This window comes from Ursus arctos, unplaced genomic scaffold, assembly GCF_023065955.2.
Source record: "Ursus arctos isolate Adak ecotype North America unplaced genomic scaffold, UrsArc2.0 scaffold_9, whole genome shotgun sequence".
NCBI lineage: Eukaryota > Metazoa > Chordata > Mammalia > Carnivora > Ursidae > Ursus > Ursus arctos.
In genome coordinates this window covers 12,936,753-12,957,601 of record NW_026623111.1, presented here as the reverse complement: position 1 = coordinate 12,957,601, position 20,849 = coordinate 12,936,753, and the positions used below count along the sequence as shown (strand labels likewise).

The window sequence follows — 20,849 nt, the reverse complement described above, 5'->3', positions numbered from 1 at the left end:
ACCGTATGCTTGCTCCCCCCGATGCTGCCGCAAGCCGTTGTGGGAGGCGAAGATGTTCTAGCCTAATGACCCCTCTCATGAGAAAACTGGATATCAGGGCTGGGGCTGGAGTTCAGGTCTTTGAATGACAACAGCTTATCTTCTTCACAGCGACCCTGAAACAGCAAATGTTTTTCTGGTAATGAATACATACAAAAGGCTAAGAAGAGGGGTTGGCATGTTAATAAATGACCAGTAATGTTATTTATTCTTATAGTAATGTTAAGCATGCTTTGGACCTGTGCAATACCTTTGCATTGTATTTATACGTCAGATGATGGACCTATGTCAAATACTGGTGTTTGAGGGATTAAGCAATTATTTTTAGAACGATTATTTTAGAAAAATATGGGAAACAAGTGATTCCCAACAAGTTCTTGCAATGCTGAATGGAAGTGTGGTTAAGTAGAACTCTACTGAAGACCTGTGTTCAAATTCCTACTCCTCCGGGCAAGGGCTTGAGACTCTCGTGCCTCAGTTTCCTAATCTGTTATGGGATTGTTGTACAAAGTAAAATGAAATAGCACATGCAGATTAAAACATAGAGAGGGCCCCAAATAAATGGTGTTAACTTCCTCATCTAGTCTTCTAGCAGTTCTGGTCCTGGTAATGACGCCTCTGATAATAAATTGTGTTGTGGGTGGCATTGTGTTCTCTAACAACCTATTTTTGTGTGCCTTATCTGGCACAAGTGTATTGAGCAAACATCTGTGTGTCTGCTGTATGTAGGACGCACGGCATATGGGTGGACGGTGACACAGACATGTATAATATTGCCAACACAGTGACACAAAAATTGTAGTATACCATGTTTTAGGTGTTTAACACTTCACAAATTAATGCTTTTAAAACAAACAAACAAACAAACAAAAATCCAGGAAAATTATTACAAGAGTTCTAAAAAATATGACTACATATGGCCCAACAGGCCTTCGGTCTGGTGGAGACACAGTTTAAGATGTAAGTCCTATCACACTGTTTTTGGACCTCAGTGACTGTGCGTAAGACCCCATTTGTCCAGAATGTTAAAGGTCCACAGTTGAGCCCCACCAAATGGTACCAACTGCCCCCACTAACAAAGCCTGGCATTTTCTTTCTTGTAAACTCATAATCTCTAAGAAGTGCAATGATCCTAATAGAAGTAGCGGCAAAAGTACTAATATTAGCAATGCTCAATCGGCATTTATTGAGCTCCTACTCCTACCCACACACTGCCCTAAGTACTCTAGTATTATTTTTTAAAATCCGTTCCAAAACCCTAGGAGGACAGACCATTAGTATTCCCATTTTACTGAGAGGAGGCTGAGACATAGAGCAGTTCAGCAAGCTGCTTAGGGCCACACAGCTAATACACAGGGAAGCCAGGCAGTCGAGCTTTAGAGCCTGCACGCGTATTTAAAGGTACAATATATACGTAATTTGCGCTGTCTCCGCAATGGATTCAGCGTCGTGAGCGCGCACCCGCTCTCCACCCTCCGCACCCTTAGCCCCGCGCCCTGCACGCCCCAGGCGCCGCGCTCCTACAGGCCGGCGGGCCGCTGGGCTCTGCTGGTGCGCGTGCAGGGTGTCGGTGTCGCCCAGAGCGGCCGTGCGCTAGGCGGCAGCAGCGGGCCCCGCGCGGGATCAGCGGCCGCGCGGTCCCTCTTGGCCGGGTGGGTGGGCCGGCCGGGGCGGGGCGGGGCCGGGCGATCCGGGGCGCCGCGTTCGGGCTCCGGTCATTCGGGGCTTCGGGAGCCGGGCGGGAGCAGCAGGATGGCGGCGGCAGCGGGCGAGGCGCGCCGGGTGCTGGTGTACGGCGGCAGGGGCGCGCTGGGCTCCCGATGCGTGCAGGCGTTCCGGGCCCGCAACTGGGTAATTGGCCCGGGTCTCGCCGGCTGGGGCGGGCGGGTACGCTGGTGATTGGGGAGCAGAGGGGCCCTACGGGTGCAGCCCAGGAGGGCAGACGCGATAAAGCCGGGCCCCCTGTGCACCCCCAGACATGAGCGCTTGCACGTGCATTCACAGGTCTACTGTTCTGGCTACGACTGCGTGCTCACACCGCGCCCTAGGTGTCGGGCCTTTGCTCTGCAAGGAGGTGGGGGATGGGGCTCCTTGCTCGGTCTCCGCCAGGCCCAGAAAGTCGAGTATGGCTCCGGAGAGAATTCCAGAGGGGAATGAAGAGGAGCGGGCTTGAGGGTACAGCGAGAGACAATGAGAAGGAGGCTCCGGAATTTGACTGCCTGGCGCGGGTTACTAGTTCTATAATCGTGAACTTATTGCTTAACACCCTCGAACCTCAGTTTCCTCATCTGTAAAATGGGGATTATATTAGTATTTACCTCTTAGGGGATTGTGCGGATTGAATGAGATCATTGGTGTGGTTGTAACGTACCTGACTCGTGGTAAAAGCTGTTTAAGAGTTAGCTACTAGTATTACTATAATTACCCCGTTCCTATAGCCAGCCTTGGACCTGGTATTTTGAAGACTCAGTCCCGCAAATGTTGGTGGGTTCTTCGTTTTGCAAAGACTATTTCCACTACTTTGCATAATCAGGTATTGCTCCCTGTAGGGGACAAGTAGGAGTGGAGCTGACCTATGGCCAGAGACCCTGATCCCAGCCACCAGGCAGGGCTCAGCGCATTCCTGGTGGAGACTCCGCCCTGTGTCTTCTCAGCTGCAGCTGTCACTTGCACATAATGTGAGGTGGCTCGTAGCTCGGGGGAGCTTCGCCTGGGGGTTTAGTTAGTAGCTGCAGCAGCCTGGGTCAGGGTGCCCGGGAACCAGGGAGAGAGGGTCGCAGGGTTTCCTTCTGGTTCAGAACCTGCTATAGGACTAATAAGGGATTCTGCACACACCACCGTCTTCCTACTCTGAACTTGGGAAGACTGTGTTTTGAGTCATCGTCCAGGGTCTGCGGGCCTGAGAGTGGGAACATGTAGGGAGTGCTTTTCCAAACTTGAATATAGTGGATTCTGTTGGTATGCATGGGTTCCAGAGGTGAGCCCTGTGGGTTCCCCTCGGGGGCGGAGCCCTTGGCACCCCCGCCCTACCTCTTCATTTCTAGGAGCTCTGGGAGGGGCTGGGATACAACCTTTTCTTTGTGTCTGTATCCCCCGGGGCTCCCGACATAGAAGTAGTGAGCGTTCTTGAATGGATGCTGTGTTCTTCAAAGTTTGTGGTGGAGATATTTATCTCTGGGGCCTGCAGACCTTGGGGCCCCGGAACTTTATGAGAAAGAACAGAACTGCGTGTCACCGTGCTAGGAGCTTTTGCAGTTAATTTTCACACTAACCCTGTTAATTGTTAACTCGCATGAGAAAGGCTCTATTTTGCGGCAGGAGGACCCAGAGCCATCCCTCTGTGCTCGAGGGCAGGGGTCTGAAAACTCTAGCCCTCCAAAGGCGGAATCTGGCCGGCCATCTGCTTTTGTACAGGCCAAGATCTAAGAATGGTTTCCTGGTTTTAAATGGTTGGGAAAAAAATCAAAAGAAGAATACTATTTTGTGACATGTGAAAATTACATGAAATTCACATTTCTGGAGTTCTAGTGCCTGAAGTTTTATTGGAACATAGCCATGCCTATTCATTTATCTGTTTTGTCGGTGGCTGCCCTGGGGTCAAAATAGCAGATCTGAGTCTTGCAACAGAGACCACATGGCCAGCCAAATATTTGGCCTTTGACAGATCAAGACTTTTGCAGACCCCTGGTGTAGGAGTCTCTGGTAGTGCAGGGTTTGGCTTCAGAGGTGAGATGGAGGAGGAAGGTGAGGTGTTTGGAGGCAGATGGGCTGGACTGGGGCTCGTTAATAACGGGTAGGCTGAACGAAGCCAGATGTCCCTGTAAGGAGTGAGATCTTTTCTCTAGCGGGTTTTTTTTTTAAGCCTCTTATCTGTCTCCACTGCCCCCATTTCTGGGTGTGGATCTTTAATGGAATTACAATTTACTGTCTCTTGACCAAAGCTGTTTTCTCTTCATGCCAGTGGGTTGCCAGCATCGATGTGGTGGAGAATGAAGAGGCCAGTGCCAGTGTCGTGGTTAAAATGACAAACTCGTTTACGGAGCAGGCTGACCAGGTAATTCCAGAAAAGGCCCCCCACCTCCCCAAGCACTGTGGTAGGGAGACCCTGGGTAGGTGGGGGGGGGGGGGTTTCCACAGGTTATGTGTTTCAACTAGTATTCTCTATTTATGAAAGCCATTTGTGCTCATTGAGGGAAATTTGGAAAACGTAAAAACAAAACAAAAAATGCAAAGAGGATAAATTACTCGTAATCCATTTGTAGTTAGCTCACTGTTCACGTTTTGGCCCATTTTCTTGTCTTTCCTATGCAGACGATATGTTCTTAGTTTTATAAGTTGAGATAATTTTGTATTTTATGTTGGTCAGTTTTTTTTTAACTTAACACTTCATTTAAATACTTCTCAGACCACTTAAAAAAAACTCTTCTCTGTCAGCGTGTGATTTTTAATTTCCTTAGTTTCCACTTCCTGGCCACGTAAGTGTTTGGCAGTTTTTCTTTTTTACCATTATCGAGAATCCTCTGGTGACCATCTTTATCTCCATCTCTGATTATTTAGGATACATTCTAACAAGTGGGGCTCTCCAGTTCAAAGCATGAATACTAACAAAACAGGTTATTTGTAATTATAAAATGATATGCTTATGTAAAGCCAGAAGTCAAACAAATGGGTAAGTAAACTGTGAAATACCTGTTTCTCCCCATGATCGTGTTGCTGCCCGGAAGGAAGCACTGTCAGCAAGCTGATGGCCGTCTTGGTGTAAATATCAGAGATGCTCCTAAGTGGGCCGATCTTTCTGGAAGAGCCGTCCCCACAAGCTGCTTGGGGGACTGTGCTGTCTGTGGTTCTCATGCTGGCAGTGCAGGCCACATTCCCAAGGAGATCTCCACATCCGTTCTTCGTGTGGTGTGCCATATTTTTCCAAGCGCTCAATGAGGCAGGCGGGCAGGTGCGGATAGATCCATTTTGTAGCTTGGAAGACACTTAAGTGACATGGCCGACAGGCTAGTTGGTGATGGATTAGGGAGCATGGATTTTCTTTTTTTTTTTTTTTTTTTTTTTTTTTTTTTTTTTTTATTAATAATGATTTTTTATTATATTATGTTAGTCACCATACAGTACATCCCCGGTTTTCAATGTAAGGCTCGATGATTCATTAGTTGTGTATAACACCCAGTGCACCATGCAATATGTGCCCTCCTTACTACCCATCACCGGTCTATCCCATTCCCCCACCCCCCTCCCCTCTGTAGCCCTCAGTTTGTTTCTCATAGTCCATAGTCTCTCATGTTTCATTCCCCCTTCTGATTACCCCCCCTTTCTTTATCCCTTTCTTCCCCTACTGATCATTCTAGTTCTTATGTTCCATAGATGAGAGAAATCATATGATAGTTGTCTTTCTCTGCTTGACTTATTTCACTAAGCATTATCTCCTCCAGTGCCGTCCATGTTGTAGCAAATGTTGAGAACTCATTCTTTCTGATTGCTGAGTAATATTCCATTGTATATATGGACCACAACTTCTTAATCCAGTCATCTGTTGCAGGACATCTCGTAGGGAGCATGGATTTTCTAATAAGAGACTTACTGGGGCTCCTGGGTGTCTTCGTTGGTTGAGCGTCAGACTCTTAATTTCGGCTCAGGTCATGATCTCAGGGTCCTGGGATCAAGCCCACATCAGGCTCCGTGTTCAGCAGGGAGTCTACTTGAGGATTCCCTTTCTCTCTAAAATAAAAAAAAAATCTTTAAAAGAAAAAAAAAACCAGAAGAGACTTATTAATAAGCTCAAGGTCTGTTCTTTGTTTGGTTATGCTTTCCCTGGTAATCTGAATGCTGTTGGGGGTCTGATGTTTGATGGTCCTTAGCTGTATTTTATAACAAATATTTTAAATTTTAAAAAGTGAAACATGGGGGCGCCTGGGTGGCTCAGTCAGTTAAGTGTCTGCCTATGGCTCAGGTCTTGGGTCCTGGGCTCAAGCCCCTGCTCAGCGGGGAGCCTGCTTCTCACTCTCCCTCTGCGTTCTGCCCCCTCTGCTTGTATTCTCTCTCTCTCTGTCAAATAAGTAAATAAAATCTTAAAAAAAAAGTGATACATGTATGATGAAGAAAATTAAGTAAAGCAAAAAGAAGGGGATCATGTTTAGTCCCACAGTGTAATGTTTTCTAGTATTTCCTTCCAGTCCATTTCTCTAAATGTATACCTGAATAAGTCTAAACATTTAAAAAAAAAACACCAAAACAAACCCAAACTGAGCTGCTTATTTGCTCTTTCTAAGGCATCAGTTTGACAGAAGTTAGACTATAAAAAGCCAGCTGACTTATTCCAGAATATAGATTGTTGTGGTTCTTACTTTTCTTGACAGGATCCTAACATTTCCTGTACCTGATGGTTACCTATTGGCCTTAATAGGGTTAATAATAAAACCCAACTAGGTATTGTTATGTTGTCAGGCACTGGTCTAAGTGCTTTATTCTCTTTAACTTGCTTATCTCTGTAACACTCCCAAAACAAAGTTTCTGATTGATCTCTTTTAGAAATGGGGAATTTGAAGCAGAGAAAGGCTCTGGTATTTGCTCTAGGTCAAACCAGCAGGAGGTGGCGTAGTTGGGATTTGAACCTGGGCAGTGAGGGTTTGATTTTTGCATTCTTGACTACGTGCTAAGTTGCCTCAGCAACTTAGCTCCGTGTGAACAAAGTAATAGTAGGTAAACTAAATGCAAGGAAGCACGTGGGCTTGGGTATCGGCAGCTCTTCTGCTGTGGTTCTCTGTAATCAGTGTTTCTGTCTGTGTTCACTGTCTTGTCTATTCCTGTTAATTGCAGGTTTCTGATATCATGTGCATTTTTGAAATTGTCCCCATCCGAGACTCAACAGTGCATTTTAAGACAAAGATGGAGAGATGCCTTAGTTATTTCAAGCTCAGACTTTAAAACCTTTAACCCTCCCTAACCCACCCACTCACCCAATTAAGAATTTCTGGACAAACAGCATGACATCCAATTTTTGTTTTTAAGGCTTCAGAAGAAAAAATTCAATCCTAATTTGTGTAAAATTGACCCCAAGGCAGGAACTTCACTAGAGACAGTGAGGAGATAAGATGTGAGAAAGACATGAAATCTTTTTTATTTTTTATTTTTATTTTTTTGGGGGGAGAGAGAGCATGTTTGCGGTGGGGAGATGGGACAAAGGGAGCGGGAGAGAGAGAATCTTACATGGGGCTTGATCTTATGACCCTGAGATCATGACTTGAGCCAAAATCAAGAGTCGGAGGCTTAACCGACTGAGCCACCAGGTGCCCTGAAAAGCATTAAGTCTGTAGAAAACTATTGGGCAGAGAGCAAAATTGAAGGGGGTAGAATTTAAAAATGCACAGATGTTGTAAAAACAAGTCAAACAGGTGCATTGTTGTTCCTCGGGCTCCGTGCTTCCCTGAAGAGTAGAACACAGACAGGGCTGTGCAAACACATGGACATTGGGAGATATCCAGCTTCCGGCAGCTGGGATCTGGGCTCTTGGTAACAGGACTTGGTTTAAGAATGAGGGGTGGGGGCAGCCTGGCGACCAGGGTAACAGGTGGAAGGTCGACAAACGTAGGCAGGATTAGGTGAGATACTCATGAGTAGAGGTCAAGGGAAATTCAGGAATTTCTTAAAGAGGAAAATGTAGGTATGGGCATAGGGAGAGGAAAGATTGGTTTCCATTGCCCAAGTGTTCTCTTGGAGGAGTGATTAGAGGCCTCGGAAATTGTTGCGGAAAGAGGTGGGGGACCGGAATGTTGCTGCTGTCAAAGATAGACGGTCTTGGGTTAAGTCATCTCGGTCACTTTGGAAAAGTGTGAAAGGGCAGTGGTTGATGGCCAGAATTGCCTTCTTGTCAGATTTTTGTTTTAATAAATTGTAACAAAAAGACATGTATGTATTTTCAATACTTTAAACATTTCAAACAGAAGAGATAAATGAACACCATGTACTTGGTATTTACCGACATTTTGCCATTGACTATATATTTTTTTAATTGAAGAATAGTTGATGATTTTTTTATTGCTCTTTTTATTTTTTTTTATTTTTTATTTTTTTAAAGATTATTTATTTATTTATTTGACAGAGACAGAGTCAGCCAGCGAGAGAGGGAACACAGTGTGGGAGTGGGAGAGGAAGAAGCAGGCTCATAGCAGAGGAGCCTGATGTGGGGCTCGATCCCATAACGCCGGGATCACGCCCTGAGCCGAAGGCAGACGCTTAACCGCTGTGCCACCCAGGCGCCCCTTTATTGCTCTTTTTAAAGATATAATTTCTCACTGGCATTTTGATTTGGAGTTGCAGTTAAAGGGGTTTTTGTATTAAGGGGGGAAAATAATTGATTATCTCAGATTATGATTCCGTGATGCATGAAGAAAGTCTAGAAAGAAATACAGTAGGAAGTTAGCTGTGGGCATTGAAGCTCTCGGTGAATTTTTTAAAGCCTTCTCCTGCTTTTCTTTACTAATTGTTTTATTCCAGGCATGCTTATGTCCCAACCCTTCAGGATGTTCCAAAGAAGACTCTAGATTGCTTTATAAAAATCACATTGAAATGTAGTTGGGCCTCAATATCCAAAATGCTTATTGTAGATTGGTCCTGTATCTAATTTTTCAAAGGGTTAATTGCCAGGTGCTGTTAACTGACTTCAAAACGAAGTGAAAAATAAACAGAGGTGACTGTAAAGACATTGACCTGTTTGGGTTTATCTGACTGTTGATGCACTTTTTTGTCCCTTTTGTTTAAGGTGACTGCTGAGGTCGGAAAGCTCTTGGGTGAAGAGAAGGTGGACGCGATCCTCTGTGTGGCTGGAGGCTGGGCTGGGGGCAATGCCAAATCCAAGTGTGAGTCCTTTTCTGGGTTAATCATTCATTGCACTCTGCTCTTTGTCCAGCGGGACGGATTGGGTCCATCCTATGTCCCAGGCCAGATGGTTTCTGTATTTCTCCCAGAATCTTTGCAGTAGCTCTGTGAGGTAGGGATTGACCTCCCATGTGACAGATGAAGGAAACACTTCCCTGACGGGGGTTAGGGGAGAGGGACGTTGCGTTTGAAGTTTGGAATAGAAGCAGAATGAAATCAGCGTTGTTTCCACCTGATCTTTCAGGGCCTCTTACTGGGAACTGGGAGATGTGTGAGAAATGGAGAGATCCTTCTGAAAGTCAGAAGGGCTCAACACTGAGTGTGTATTAAAGCTGAGTACGGGGGCACCTCAGTGGCTCAGTTGGTTGGGTGCCTGCCTGCCTTAGGCTCTGGTCATGATCTCAGGGTCCCTGTTCAGCAGGGAGTCTGCTTCTCCCTCTCCCTCTGCCCCTCCCCTTCCACACACGCTCTTTTTTGATTTCTCTCGCTCTCAAATAAATACATAAATAAAATCTTTTAAAAAAAAAGTGGTGACTTAAAAAAAAAATAAAGCTGAGTACGTTTTTCAGCTTCTTATGAAAATTTTCAAGCATACAGAGAAGTTGAAAGAACAGTTCCTTGAATACCCCGTGCCCTCTGTCTAGATTTAGTCATTAACATTTGCCGGACTTGTGCTCTCTTGCTTTCCGGTGGGTGTGTATTCTGCGTGTGTTTTTTTTTTGTTAACCCTTTGAAAGTAGGTTGACGTTTTGCTGTCCTTGGGCATGTATCTTCAGGGAGTAAACTCATTCTCCCACATTCTCATAATACTATTACCATTCCTAAGAAAATTAATAATAATTCTATAAGATTAATAATAGGCTGTATTCAGATTCCCCAATTTATTCCAAATCTTGTATCATCGTTTTTCTTTTTTTTCCACCTAAATATTCCAGTCAGGGTTTGTGCATTGCGTTTTGTTGCTATTTTTAGTCTCTTATTCTAATTTTTTTTTTTTTTCCTGTGGTGGACTTGGTGAGTTCAGGGCACTTTTCCCGTAAAATGTCCTACATACTGAATTTGTCCATTTCTTTATGGTGCCATGTACCTTGTTCCCTTGTCTGTGGTGTTTCCTGTGAGCTAGAATTCAGATCGAGAGACTCCCTTGGATTCAGGTTAAATATTTTGAGGTGAGTGTTCTTCCTGAGTGTTGTGTGCCTCATGTGACCTCACGGGATACTTACGGTGTCAGATCACCGTGCCCATCCACGGTGATGCCCAGCTGGGTGCTCGGGTCAGGTGACGGTGACAGACTTCCATTGTGAAGGTAACATTTTTCTGTTCGCAGTTAGTAAGTGATCTGTGGGATGCTACGTGGGCGTTGTGTGTGAATGTCCTATTTCTAAGCACCTTGAGGGTCTCAGATTCCCCAAACCTAATGGTTTTAAACCTCCATTGATAATCTCTGCCTGAGTCCATGGTTTTTAAATGCTGTCATTCCTTCGATGTTGATCAGTCAAAGGTATGTAAGAAGGAATTGATTTTCTGTGAAATCAGTTACATGTAAAATTGGTATTTTGTGGGGTGTTCAGTTTGGCAAAACACCCCGATGGCCTTTTGTGTGTTTTGGGAACAAGAATTGATACTTTTTTTTTTTTTTTGAATCTAGTCCTTTGTAGCCGGGAAACACCGTACCTCGGCTGTCACCTCCTGAAGGCCTGTCCTCCTGTGTCAGGAAGGCTTTCTGTCTGGATTGTGGGCGTCTTGCCCAGCCGGTGATGTGATAGACGTTAGCACTTACGCCTCACCACGTCTCAGGCAAGGCCAGAGGGTGAAAATAAGCATGAGATGGCGGTTGTATCAGCTTTCTTTTCAAGAGTCTTTAAAGCTGACGTTAAGCTTTCCGGCATAGAAAATGGAGCTCTCTAGAATCCCTCTTTATGCCCGTGCAGGACTAGTCCCTCAGATTTTTATCCCAGGTAAAACCTGACTTAGACATACTGGTTCTTATTCCAAGCCTCAGGCCCTTCGTAAGTAGAACAATTTTTGAGTCAGAGCCAGTCCGGCCTATGTGTTCCCAGGTGAGGAAGCGGAGACTCGGGTAAGCACGTGGTCTGGATTCGACCCCGAGTCTCTCTGCCCACGGGTCCTGGGCTGTTTGGACTGGACCTTGTCGCCAGGAGACTGGGAAGGCAGGAATGGCCGTCAGGGCTTCCTCACCGGACGCCATGAGTGGAGCTCGCCTTTCAGGGTCTTCCCTGCGAACGCTGAGCTCACGCGTTGTTCTTTCTCCGCTCAGCTCTCTTTAAAAACTGTGACCTGATGTGGAAGCAAAGCATGTGGACATCGACCATCTCCAGCCACCTGGCCACCAAGCACCTCAAGGACGGAGGCCTCCTGACCTTGGCTGGTGCCAAGGCCGCCCTGGAGGGGACCCCGGGTAAGCCTTCATTTCCCAGTCTGTAAAATGGGAGCGCTCATCCTGGCCCCCTGGGCTGCCGGGCGCCTCCCTGAGGGGCAGGGGAGTCCTGGGAGCCCTTTAGCCTCCGAGATGCTTTACAGCTGGGTGGAGTTCGCGTCCTTGAGGCCTGGATCTTTGTAGGGGCAGGACTCTGGACCCTTCTGTGTGCATTGTCTTCGCGCTGGTGGTGTAATCTGGCCGTCCTGTCGTCTGGCCGTCCTGTCGCCTGGCCGTCCTGTCGTCTGGCCGTCCTGTCGCCTGGCGCTCCCACGCGCTTCCTTCATCTGGGATCCGCCCAGGGAATGAGTGGTGCCGAGCTAGGTGTTAATCAGTTAATAAACAAGTTTTGCCGTCACCGCACGGCGTCCGTGTGTCCCTGAGAAGCAGCTCAGCCTCTGGAAACAGTGGGGGCTGTAGGGTACGAGAAAGATTCTTCTGGATTCTTCACGGGAGCCGAGGGGCTTTGAACAGATTATTTGATATCTTTGACCAGTTCTGCTGTAGTTTCTTTCACGGACGTGTATACAGCGCCTGCCGAGCCCTCTTAGAGCCACTCTTCCCCTTTTGCGTATTTTCTCATTTAATCCTGCGGTGGGTGGTTCTCACCTTTTTCATTTACAGGGACGCAGACTGGAACTTATGTGAAGTAACTGGTCGTGATGTCATCCGTGAGCTGCAAATTTACTTTAAACCAAAACCCTGATCATTTCTGAACGGCGTGTTTGTTCTCCTGCATCGCACAGATGCGTGTTTTCCTTGGCAGTTTTGCTCCCTCTCTGTTTCCTGGGGCTGCCATGACAACGGACCGTGGCCTCGGGGGCTTAAGCACAGACACTTACTTTCTCACCGTTCTTGGGGGCCGGGAGGTCTGAGACGGAGGTGCAGGCAGGGTTGGCGTCTTCTGAGGCCTCTCTCCTTGGCTCGCGATGGCGTCTGCTCTGTGTCCTCTCGTGGTCTTCCCTTTGTGTGTCTGTGTCCTGATCCCCTCTTCTTGTAAGGACGCCAGTCAGATTGCATTAGGGCCCAAAGACCTCATTTTAACTAAATGACCCCTTTAAAGACCTTGTCTCCAAATACCATCACATTCTGACGTACCGCAGGTTAGGGCCCCAACACATGAGTTTTGGGGTACAGTTCAACCCGTCACACTCCCTTTGGGATAAGGCTGATGAAATTTAAGTGGGGTTGGGGGACAGCACAGGGAGGCAGAAAGTGTCTACCTCTGCTACCTAAGTAAGCTCTTCTCTTAAAAAAAAGGAAGGGAGGGTTTTTTTTTGGGGGGGGTGGGGGCTTTTTACTAAGTGGTAGAGACCTCGAGCACCTTTTTCAATTTTAATGTAAGTCACTGAAGTGTGAGGCCCTCACAAATTAACACTTTCTTGCCCCTCGTTTTCTTATTAGATGTCTCGGAGCATATGATCTGATAAGTCCATGGCTCTTGCAGTAATTACCGCTGTGTAAATGTTAGATGTTCGTTCGGTTGAGATCTGATTTTTATTAAAGGTGACATAGAACAGAAGCACTAGAAAGTGAGTAGAGAAATGAGTAAATAGCTTGACATTTAAAAAAGAAAACCCTGCGACTGAAAAACGGATTTTTCTGAAGGACAAAACAGACTCTTTACTTTGGTTTTTAAATATCTTTTTTATTTATAGTTTTGGATACTGGTCAAGACTGCAGGTTCTGGAACTACACTGGTTGGTTTTCTGTTGTGGTTTGGCCCCTTACTGTGTGATGTTTGGTAAGTTACTTAACCTCTCTGAGCCTCAGTTTCGTCATCTATGAAATGGGGATAAATAACAGCACCTTTTCCATATGGTGGTTTTGACTTGGAAATATCATAATGGATGTAAATGGCTTAGAAAGATACTATAGAGTCAGTAGTCAGTGTGAACTTTTATTATTTATTCCAGATAGACTTTAAAAGCCCAGCTATTTCGGCTTCTTATATTAATAAGCTTGTTCATCTTTAAGTTTTTAATTAGATGTTGTTAAATTTATTTGAGTCATGAAGTCTTTTAACTGTGGTTCAGATCCCAGAGTAATCCGGGGAAATCTGTGTATAATACAAAGTAAATGACGAACAGGCTTAGTGGTCCTTCAAGCACAAGAGAGATTGTTCAGAACTGGAGTTTTCTCTTGGAAAAGTACTCAGAAAACCCCACTCTCCCGTGTCCACGTTTGTATTTGTAGACCGTCTCCTGGTGGATAAAATATTGGAAGGAAGGTGATCACTTGTTAACCACTGAGGCATCCGTGGAAATCAGTCTTTAGGGACTGCACTGGTCATTTTAATAATTGGGAGGAAAGTATTTATCTTCTCCATGAATGCATTTTTTTGCATCTTGCAAATGATCCCCTTCCCCACATTGTGTAGAATCCTGTAGAATTAAGCCATTAGGGTTCCTGGTAGCTTGTTGCTGGTTGCTTGTTTCTTTCTTCATCGTGTTGTTTGAGTGGAATGAGGCGGGGGCCCCGGATGTCTGCTGGGGCCTGGGGCTGCGTGCATAAGATTCGTGTGCTGCTTAATTTTAATCACGCAGAGTTTGTTAGATCTTCATATCAGTGTTGGCTTCCTTCCCCCGACGAGACAGAGAAGCCAGAGATAGTGAAATCTTGTGCTTCTAAATAACTCTTTGAGACCTTGACCCTCTTTTGCAATTCAAGGTTGCTGTTGGAGAGTTTAGTGATTGGTTCCTCAGCTGGGCAGCGATCCCACCTCCCCTGGGCCTTCGATGCCTTCTCAGCTGTTACGCCATGAACAGCATGCGTGCTGGGGTTTTCTAAGGAGGCTGCTGATCTCCAGAAGAAACGGTGGTTTTCTGCCAGACGAGAGGTGTTTACAGCAGCTAACCTTGCTTCTTTGTTGTTGGTTAGGGAGGATACACAGCTGGGTGCTGTGGAGGAGAGAGACTGGGTTCCTGCCACCTGTCCGTGGGACAAATGGAAACCTGTCCTAGTAAACAGCATGCCTTGCTTCAGTCAGCAAACATTCACGGACTGGCAGGAGGAAAGGAAGATTAATAGGTGGTGTGTATCCTTGCGTGAAAATTGTTCAGCTGCCATACTTTATAAACAACAAGTGGGGCACATTACTTCTGTTAATTCAGTGGGAAACATTTATTGAGCGCCTATCCTGTGCTGAACCCACAGTTAAGTACTCCCTCCCCGTTTTCCAGCTGGGGTAACAGGATTAGAAAGGTTTTGAAAACTTGGCTGGGATTTCTTTAGTGGTGAGCGGAAGAGCTGAGATTTGAACTTGGGCAGCCTGCCCTCCAGATGACTGCGCCATCTCGCCCGCACGCATTTATTGATCTGAGGGTTTAGGTGCAGCTCTCGCCTGGCCTTTAACCTTGGCGCAAGTCTGTGTGTGAGCCTGGGCACGTTACGCATCTGCACCTTGGTTTGCTCAGTGGTAGAAGTAAGATCGACCTCATGGTTTTCATGGTAAATGTGAACTGCGGGGTGAATAACAGGTGCACCTGAATATCAGGTCCCTTTCCCTCTCTTTCTCCAGGTGTCCGTCCTTCTCTTCCTCCCAGGCTGCCGTGGAGGTCTCTGGGCACACTTGTGGCGGCCACTGGGCACTGAACTGTCTCTCCCCCTTCCCCAGGGATGATCGGCTATGGCATGGCCAAGGGCGCCGTTCATCAGCTCTGCCAGAGCCTCGCCAAGAAGAACAGCGGCATGCCGTCCGGCTCTGCAGCCATCGCCGTGCTCCCGTAAGTGGTGGGGGCTTCCCGTTCCCTACCCACCTCGTCTGCCCCACGGCCTACCGTGAACATTTGAGTAGCTTTCCACCAGGGACTTGTGTGTGCTGTCATCTTGGCTTCTAGAATTCTCCCGAGGCCCTGAGGGTGCTTCTTCAGCTGTCGGGAGTATCCCCGGGCTGTCCAGAATTGTTGATTGGCTGATGGCTGGGTCTGTCTTGCCTCTTTCTGTTTTTTTTTCCTTCCCTCTGTCTGTCCCTCTGCCCCTCCAAATTAAATGTAGCCTACACATTTTATTTCAATATGTGTAGTTCTTTCAAGTCATTATAAAGCCAGTGGAAGAGAGACTGTATTTAGTGTTTATGTGGGTGTATTTGTGTGTGGTGGGGGGACGGGGTCTGAGGGAGATTATGGGAAACTGGGAGATGTTCCTGTTCGTGACCAGGAGGAAGGTCAGCTGGCTTGCCTCTTGCCTGCAGCTCTATAAAGTGGACGTCGGGACTGCGAGGGTCCTGGGATTTCCGGTTCCCTGTCGTTTGTGAGCTTCTATGAGCCTGTGACCTGCTCCCTGAGCTGTTTTGAATGATTCCCGAGGCCTGAATGTTCTTGGGAGAATCATACCTATCTGAATTCCATATTCTCTTGCCGAAAATCATGAGGTTTTATAGAAAACAGCCGCAAAAACGAAGGATGAGACTCCCCCATATTTAAAGGAGTATTATTATCACCCTTAGAAAATCCTGAGAGATGAGTCTGCTTCATTTCAGGGAGTGAATAAAGATGTAAACAGCAAAGCAGTTTACTTGATAAAGACTGAATTTAAGTAAAGGCAGGACTGTGTTTTTAAAAAGGCTCTTTCATTTTGTTCCTGTCTGCTGACGGGTGGGTCACGAAGCTCCTCCCTGAGTTAGGCTCGGACGTGATGTCTGTAAGTGCGGAGGGCTCCCCGGCTTCCCTCTGATTGTCCTCATGGGAGCTTCCCGTGTTAGCGTGGCCACCCCTGGAGCCCGAGGCTCTTGGTGCATTTTCCCAGCCAAGGAGGACGGGGCGGCTGTAATTCTGAGAGCAGGCAGGTACCCATGACAAGCCTGTGTCTGTGTCCCGCAGGGTGACCCTGGATACCCCGATGAACAGGAAATCCATGCCCGAGGCCGACTTCAGTTCTTGGACGCCCTTGGAGTTCCTGGTCGAGTGAGTATTGACATGATGTCATAATATTGGCAGCTGCCTGCCTCAGTTGTCCACCTTTTACAGACCAGGGGACAAGCCGTGTTCTCGCAGCTCACCAGGACGGTGGCTCTGTGAGGTCACCAGGCCCCCGAGGGGGTGTCGCACATCAGTGTGAATCTTAGGAGGGCTTGATAGTGCTGATGTCTGAATCTGCAGCTGACCAGCCTGAGCGTGTTGTCTGACTGCTCCAAGCCTCGGTTTCCCTATCTGTATAATGGGGTCCTTAATCATTGTTAGGGGGATTACATGTGGACGCGCTTGGCTTGGCACAATGTCTGACCCTCGCAGGAAGTGCTCAGTAAACCTCCGCTCCTGTTAACATCGTCGTCTTTGCTAAGAAGGAGCAGCAGTGTGGGGGTAAATGCTGATCTAGGGGCACATCCTGGGCCCCGTGTCTGAAATAGCACCGAGCCACAGACCTACAGAAAGTGTCCTTTGTTTCCGAAATCCCACTCACCTTTTTGAGAATATGGGTGGCATTTGAAGATCACCCAGAGAGAGTGAGCTTTCTCACTCTGTTGCGTGTGGCTAGATCTCAAGTCCCAGAGCTTTCTGTGTGGTAAGCATGTACTCCCCGAGCACCCACTGTGGGCCAGGAGCTGTGCTGGGCCCTGGGACAGGGACATGAATAAGGTGCAGTTCCTGCCCTCACCAAGCTGGGGCTGATCGTTCCCCCCAGCACCAGCGTGTGCCAAGTTTGGGATGTGCTTCTGGCCTGAGGTTACATCTCATCTTAATTAAATCGAGAGATACTAGGGACTTTTATTTGATCTTTGGAACTAGTTTTAGGTAGCCCTCGTTATGTGCCAGGCACCATTTTAAATACTTACTATTAATTAATGTTCATAGCGAGTCAGTGGGGGAGGTCCTGTCATCTTTATTTAAGGTTTGGGGACTTGGAGGCATGAAGGCAGGGGTGCTAAGGAATGTGCCTGAGATCACGTAGCAGAGCCGAGATTGGAGCCAGGGACTATGGCTGCAGAGCCCGTGGTCTCAACGAGGCCCGCAGATCTTTCTGCCTCCCATGGCTTGAATTGGGTTTTGCATTTAAGTTCCTTTTTATTATTAATTTATTTATTTATATATATATTTTTACAGATTTTATTTATTTATTTGACAGAGAGAGAGACAGCCAGTGAGAGAGGGAACACAAGCAGGGGAAGTGGGAGGGGAAGGAGCAGGCTCCCAGCAGAGGAGCCTGATGTGGGCCTTGATCCCAGGACTCTGGGATCACGCCCTGAGCCGAAGGCAGACGCTTAATGACTGAGTCACCCAGGTGCCCCTTAAGTTCCTTTTTAAAAGCCAATACTTCCCAACAACATCTATGACCTAGGTTCTAGATGGAACATCTGGGGTCACGTGTCTGCATTAGGGCCAAGCCATAGATCACAGAGGGTGGCTGGGATAGCCATCCTTTGTTCCAGAAATCATGACACCATTTGTGGGATTTGAAAACTCACATGGCAGATTGGCATAAAATGTGCTTCGAATGCCTGGAGCTTGGTGTTCTCTCTCATCTGCAGACCGCTGAGGAAGATGAAGTAAGACAGTTTGAAACATGCCTAAGTAACACAGGCGCCCCGATAGCTCCAACCTCCACCGGTCTCCTTCAGAACCTTCCCCAAGCCCTGCCCGGCCCCAGAGAGGGGTCGTGGATGGTAGTCAGGGGGTTTCAGCAGTGCTTTGGTCTTTGGACCCATGTAATAACTGCTCTCGGCTTGTTCAGCTGTCAAGAGTAGGCCCTCAAATGACTTGATAGTTAAACATCAGCTCTGGTCTAGCAGGTTCCCGATTGGCCCTGAAGAGTATCCCAGGATCTCCTGCGTGCTTCCCCATTAAAGAAGGCACAGAGTCCTAGCTGGTGGAGTGTCCGGGGGGACCATGTACTCAAATGTAAATGTTTTGTTCGAAAAATTATCAGCCACTTGTTATACCTCGTGAATTTGCTGTGTCCTTTTTAATTTCTATCTTCTTAAAGGAGGTCTTCCCAAGTCCCCCAAGCAGGGTTCCCTCCCTCCACACACAGTGTGATTAATGCTTCCCATTGCTGCATTTGACATATTTTATTGTAAGGTCTGTTTTATAGTATCTTTTTCCATTGCTCTGGGTGTTCCATTTATGTTTACTTAAAAAAACAAAAGAAAAAAATGAGTTTCTTTTTTTTAAAATTTCTAGGAAAGTAATAGAGCAAAGTATAAAGTATTGTACACATGTTTATCTCTTAGAATTAACTAATTAAAGTCTTTTTTTAGTCACTTAAAATCACACTATGTTATAAAGGATTCCAACAGTGAAGAAAAATACAAACACTAAAGTTAAAATCTCGCCGAATCCTGCCCCTCGCAAATTCAAATGAGTACTGAGCTCGCTGGGGCCCTGGGTGTGTGTCCCTGTGGCTTATTCATAGCTGCTGCTGCTGTCCTCTTCCTCCAAGCCACTGATGTGAATAGAAGCATGTGTCCAGATTTTTGCTTTAAAAACGTAAAGCTGATCTTCTTTGTTCTAGAACCTTCCATGACTGGATCACAGGGAAAAACCGACCGAGCTCAGGGAGCCTAATCCAGGTAGTAACCACGGAGGGAAAGACGGAGCTTACCCCGGCATATTTTTAAGCTTCATCTCAGTGCCTGTTCGGGACCTGGCAGAAGAGTCCTTTATCTCAGTGTGGCCGTGTCCAGCCCTGTGTTTTCTGTAATCCTGTTTGTGGTACGAGATAGTGAGTCCTGTTTTCCCTCTCTCTTCATGTGCATTTGTTCTCCTCGGATGGTGTAAAAACTTTATGGGAAACGGAGATGTATGAGGGCAGAGGCCCGCAGATGGCACCGTCAGTCTGTGTTAGCTACGAAAGTTTAGGACGGGGTATTGGATGGGCCCCTCTTGTATCATCTCGAATGATACATCTCGAATTGTATCCGAGACTCGGATTCTCGGTCCCTGACAGTGGCTGTTGACCTGACTCGTTCAGAGATTTGTTGATACTGGGGGTGTGTTGGGGGCCCGAGTTATTATTGAATGGGATGTTGATGTCACGGACGTCGTTTCTGCCGCCTCGAATTGACCTGCCTTAAAACTCCTTTTGTGGTGTAAGCAAAATCCCGTGGACTCTGTTAAGACACCTTTTTCCTGTGCAGTTGCCAGAAGCGCAGCAGCACTTCTTGTGATCATTTGGAGTTTATCTTCCTAATAAATGCACTGCACTTGTGTGGTCTTCTTTAATCAGCCGCATCTTAAATACCCTCACAGATGATTGCACTGCAGTCAGGGGAAGGGGGCGGACTCAAAGCCCGAGGCGAAGATTTTTATTTATTTATTTGACAGAAAGAGAGAGAGAGAGAGCACAAGCAGGGGGATCGGCAGGCAGAGGGAGAGGGAGAAGCAGGGTCCCCACTGAGCAGGGAGCCCAACGTGGGACTCGATCCCAGGACCCTGGGATTACAGCCTGAGCTGACGGCAGATGCTTCACCGACTGAGCCACCCGGGCGTCCCCTTTTTGATTCTTTAAAACAGTTATTATTGAGGTAAAATTCAAATAACAAAATTAAGTATTCTTAAACCACCACCGCTGTCTAGTTCCGAAATGCGCTCATCGCCCCAGATTAAACCGCATCCCCACTGAGTAGTTACTCCTCGTTCCCCATGGCTCCAGGCCTGGCAACCGCGCGTCTGCTTCCAATCTCTGTGACGTGACCTGGATATTTCGTGTGAGTGGGACCTGCAACGTGCAGCCTTCGTGCCTGGCTTCTCACTCGGCATGCTTTCCAGGCTCGCCCACGAAGGAGCAGGTGATCCGACTTGGTTCCTTTTGTGGCTGAACGGTATTTCATTGTGTACACCGTAGTTCGTTTATCCGCTCGTGCGATCATAGATGCGTGGACGGTTTCTGCCTTTCGGCTGCTGTGACTAGTGCTGCTGTGAGCAGTCACGTGGTACCTGTTCTCCGTCCTCTTGGGTAGAGCGGGGTTGCTTGGCCACTTGGCAATTCTGCATTTAACTGTTTGAGGCGACTTCTCTGATCCTTGACACTGTATTTGTAGGGGCCAAGGGCAGGCCACCCCGAGAATCCTCTAGAAAACTTTTGCCCCTCCCTTAACACATAGAAGAATCTAAAGTGGGGGGGGGGGGCGTCTTTCGAGAATAAGGATAAATTTCATCTGGATGACCCATCGGTATGACAGGGCAAACATCTAATGACCAAACACCTGGTCTTCTGTTGCCTGTGAATTCCGCGCCTTCCCACCAAAAGCCCAGACCCCGACCCCTGCTCCTTAGTTCAGGGTGACTTATGCACCTCATGTGGCCTGTCTGGAATTTCCATGTCCGTGTGGGTTCCCCATACGTGTATTATTAAACTTGACACTCTGGTAATCTGTCTCATGTCCATTTGATTCTTAGTCCATCGCGAAGGACCTCTTGTTCCCTGACAGCTTCAAGGTGATGGTACCCAAGTTGTACAGGAAAGAAGGTGGGGGCTCAGGAAGGTGGGACTGATGTGTTCGAAGTCCCCCAGTGCTATGGTCGGAATGTTTGTGTCCTCCCCGTCTCACTCCCAA

The 20,849-nt window shown here is 47.1% G+C and overlaps 1 protein-coding gene across 1 annotated transcript; it reads left to right on the top strand.

Annotated features, from left to right (window-relative positions):
• Positions 1–1,727: 1,727 nt before the first annotated feature.
• Positions 1,728–19,515, top strand: QDPR (quinoid dihydropteridine reductase). The gene is made up of 7 exons (XM_026514488.4): positions 1,728–1,890; positions 4,001–4,093; positions 8,804–8,900; positions 11,198–11,338; positions 14,973–15,081; positions 16,177–16,260; positions 18,806–19,515. Exons 1-7 carry the CDS (start codon positions 1,792–1,794, stop codon positions 18,909–18,911), a joined length of 729 nt encoding a protein of 242 aa, XP_026370273.1. The 5' UTR covers positions 1,728–1,791; the 3' UTR covers positions 18,912–19,515.
• The last annotated feature ends 1,334 nt before the right edge of the window (positions 19,516–20,849 follow it).

Coding starts and splice junctions, on each gene's coding strand:
- QDPR (XM_026514488.4), top strand. CDS start 1,792: ATGGCGGCGGCAGCGGGCGAGGCGCGCCGGGTGCTGGTGTACGGCGGC. Junction 1,891..4,000: donor CGTTCCGGGCCCGCAACTGG/GTAATTGGCCCG, acceptor TCTTCATGCCAG/TGGGTTGCCAGCATCGATGT. Junction 4,094..8,803: donor TTACGGAGCAGGCTGACCAG/GTAATTCCAGAA, acceptor CTTTTGTTTAAG/GTGACTGCTGAGGTCGGAAA.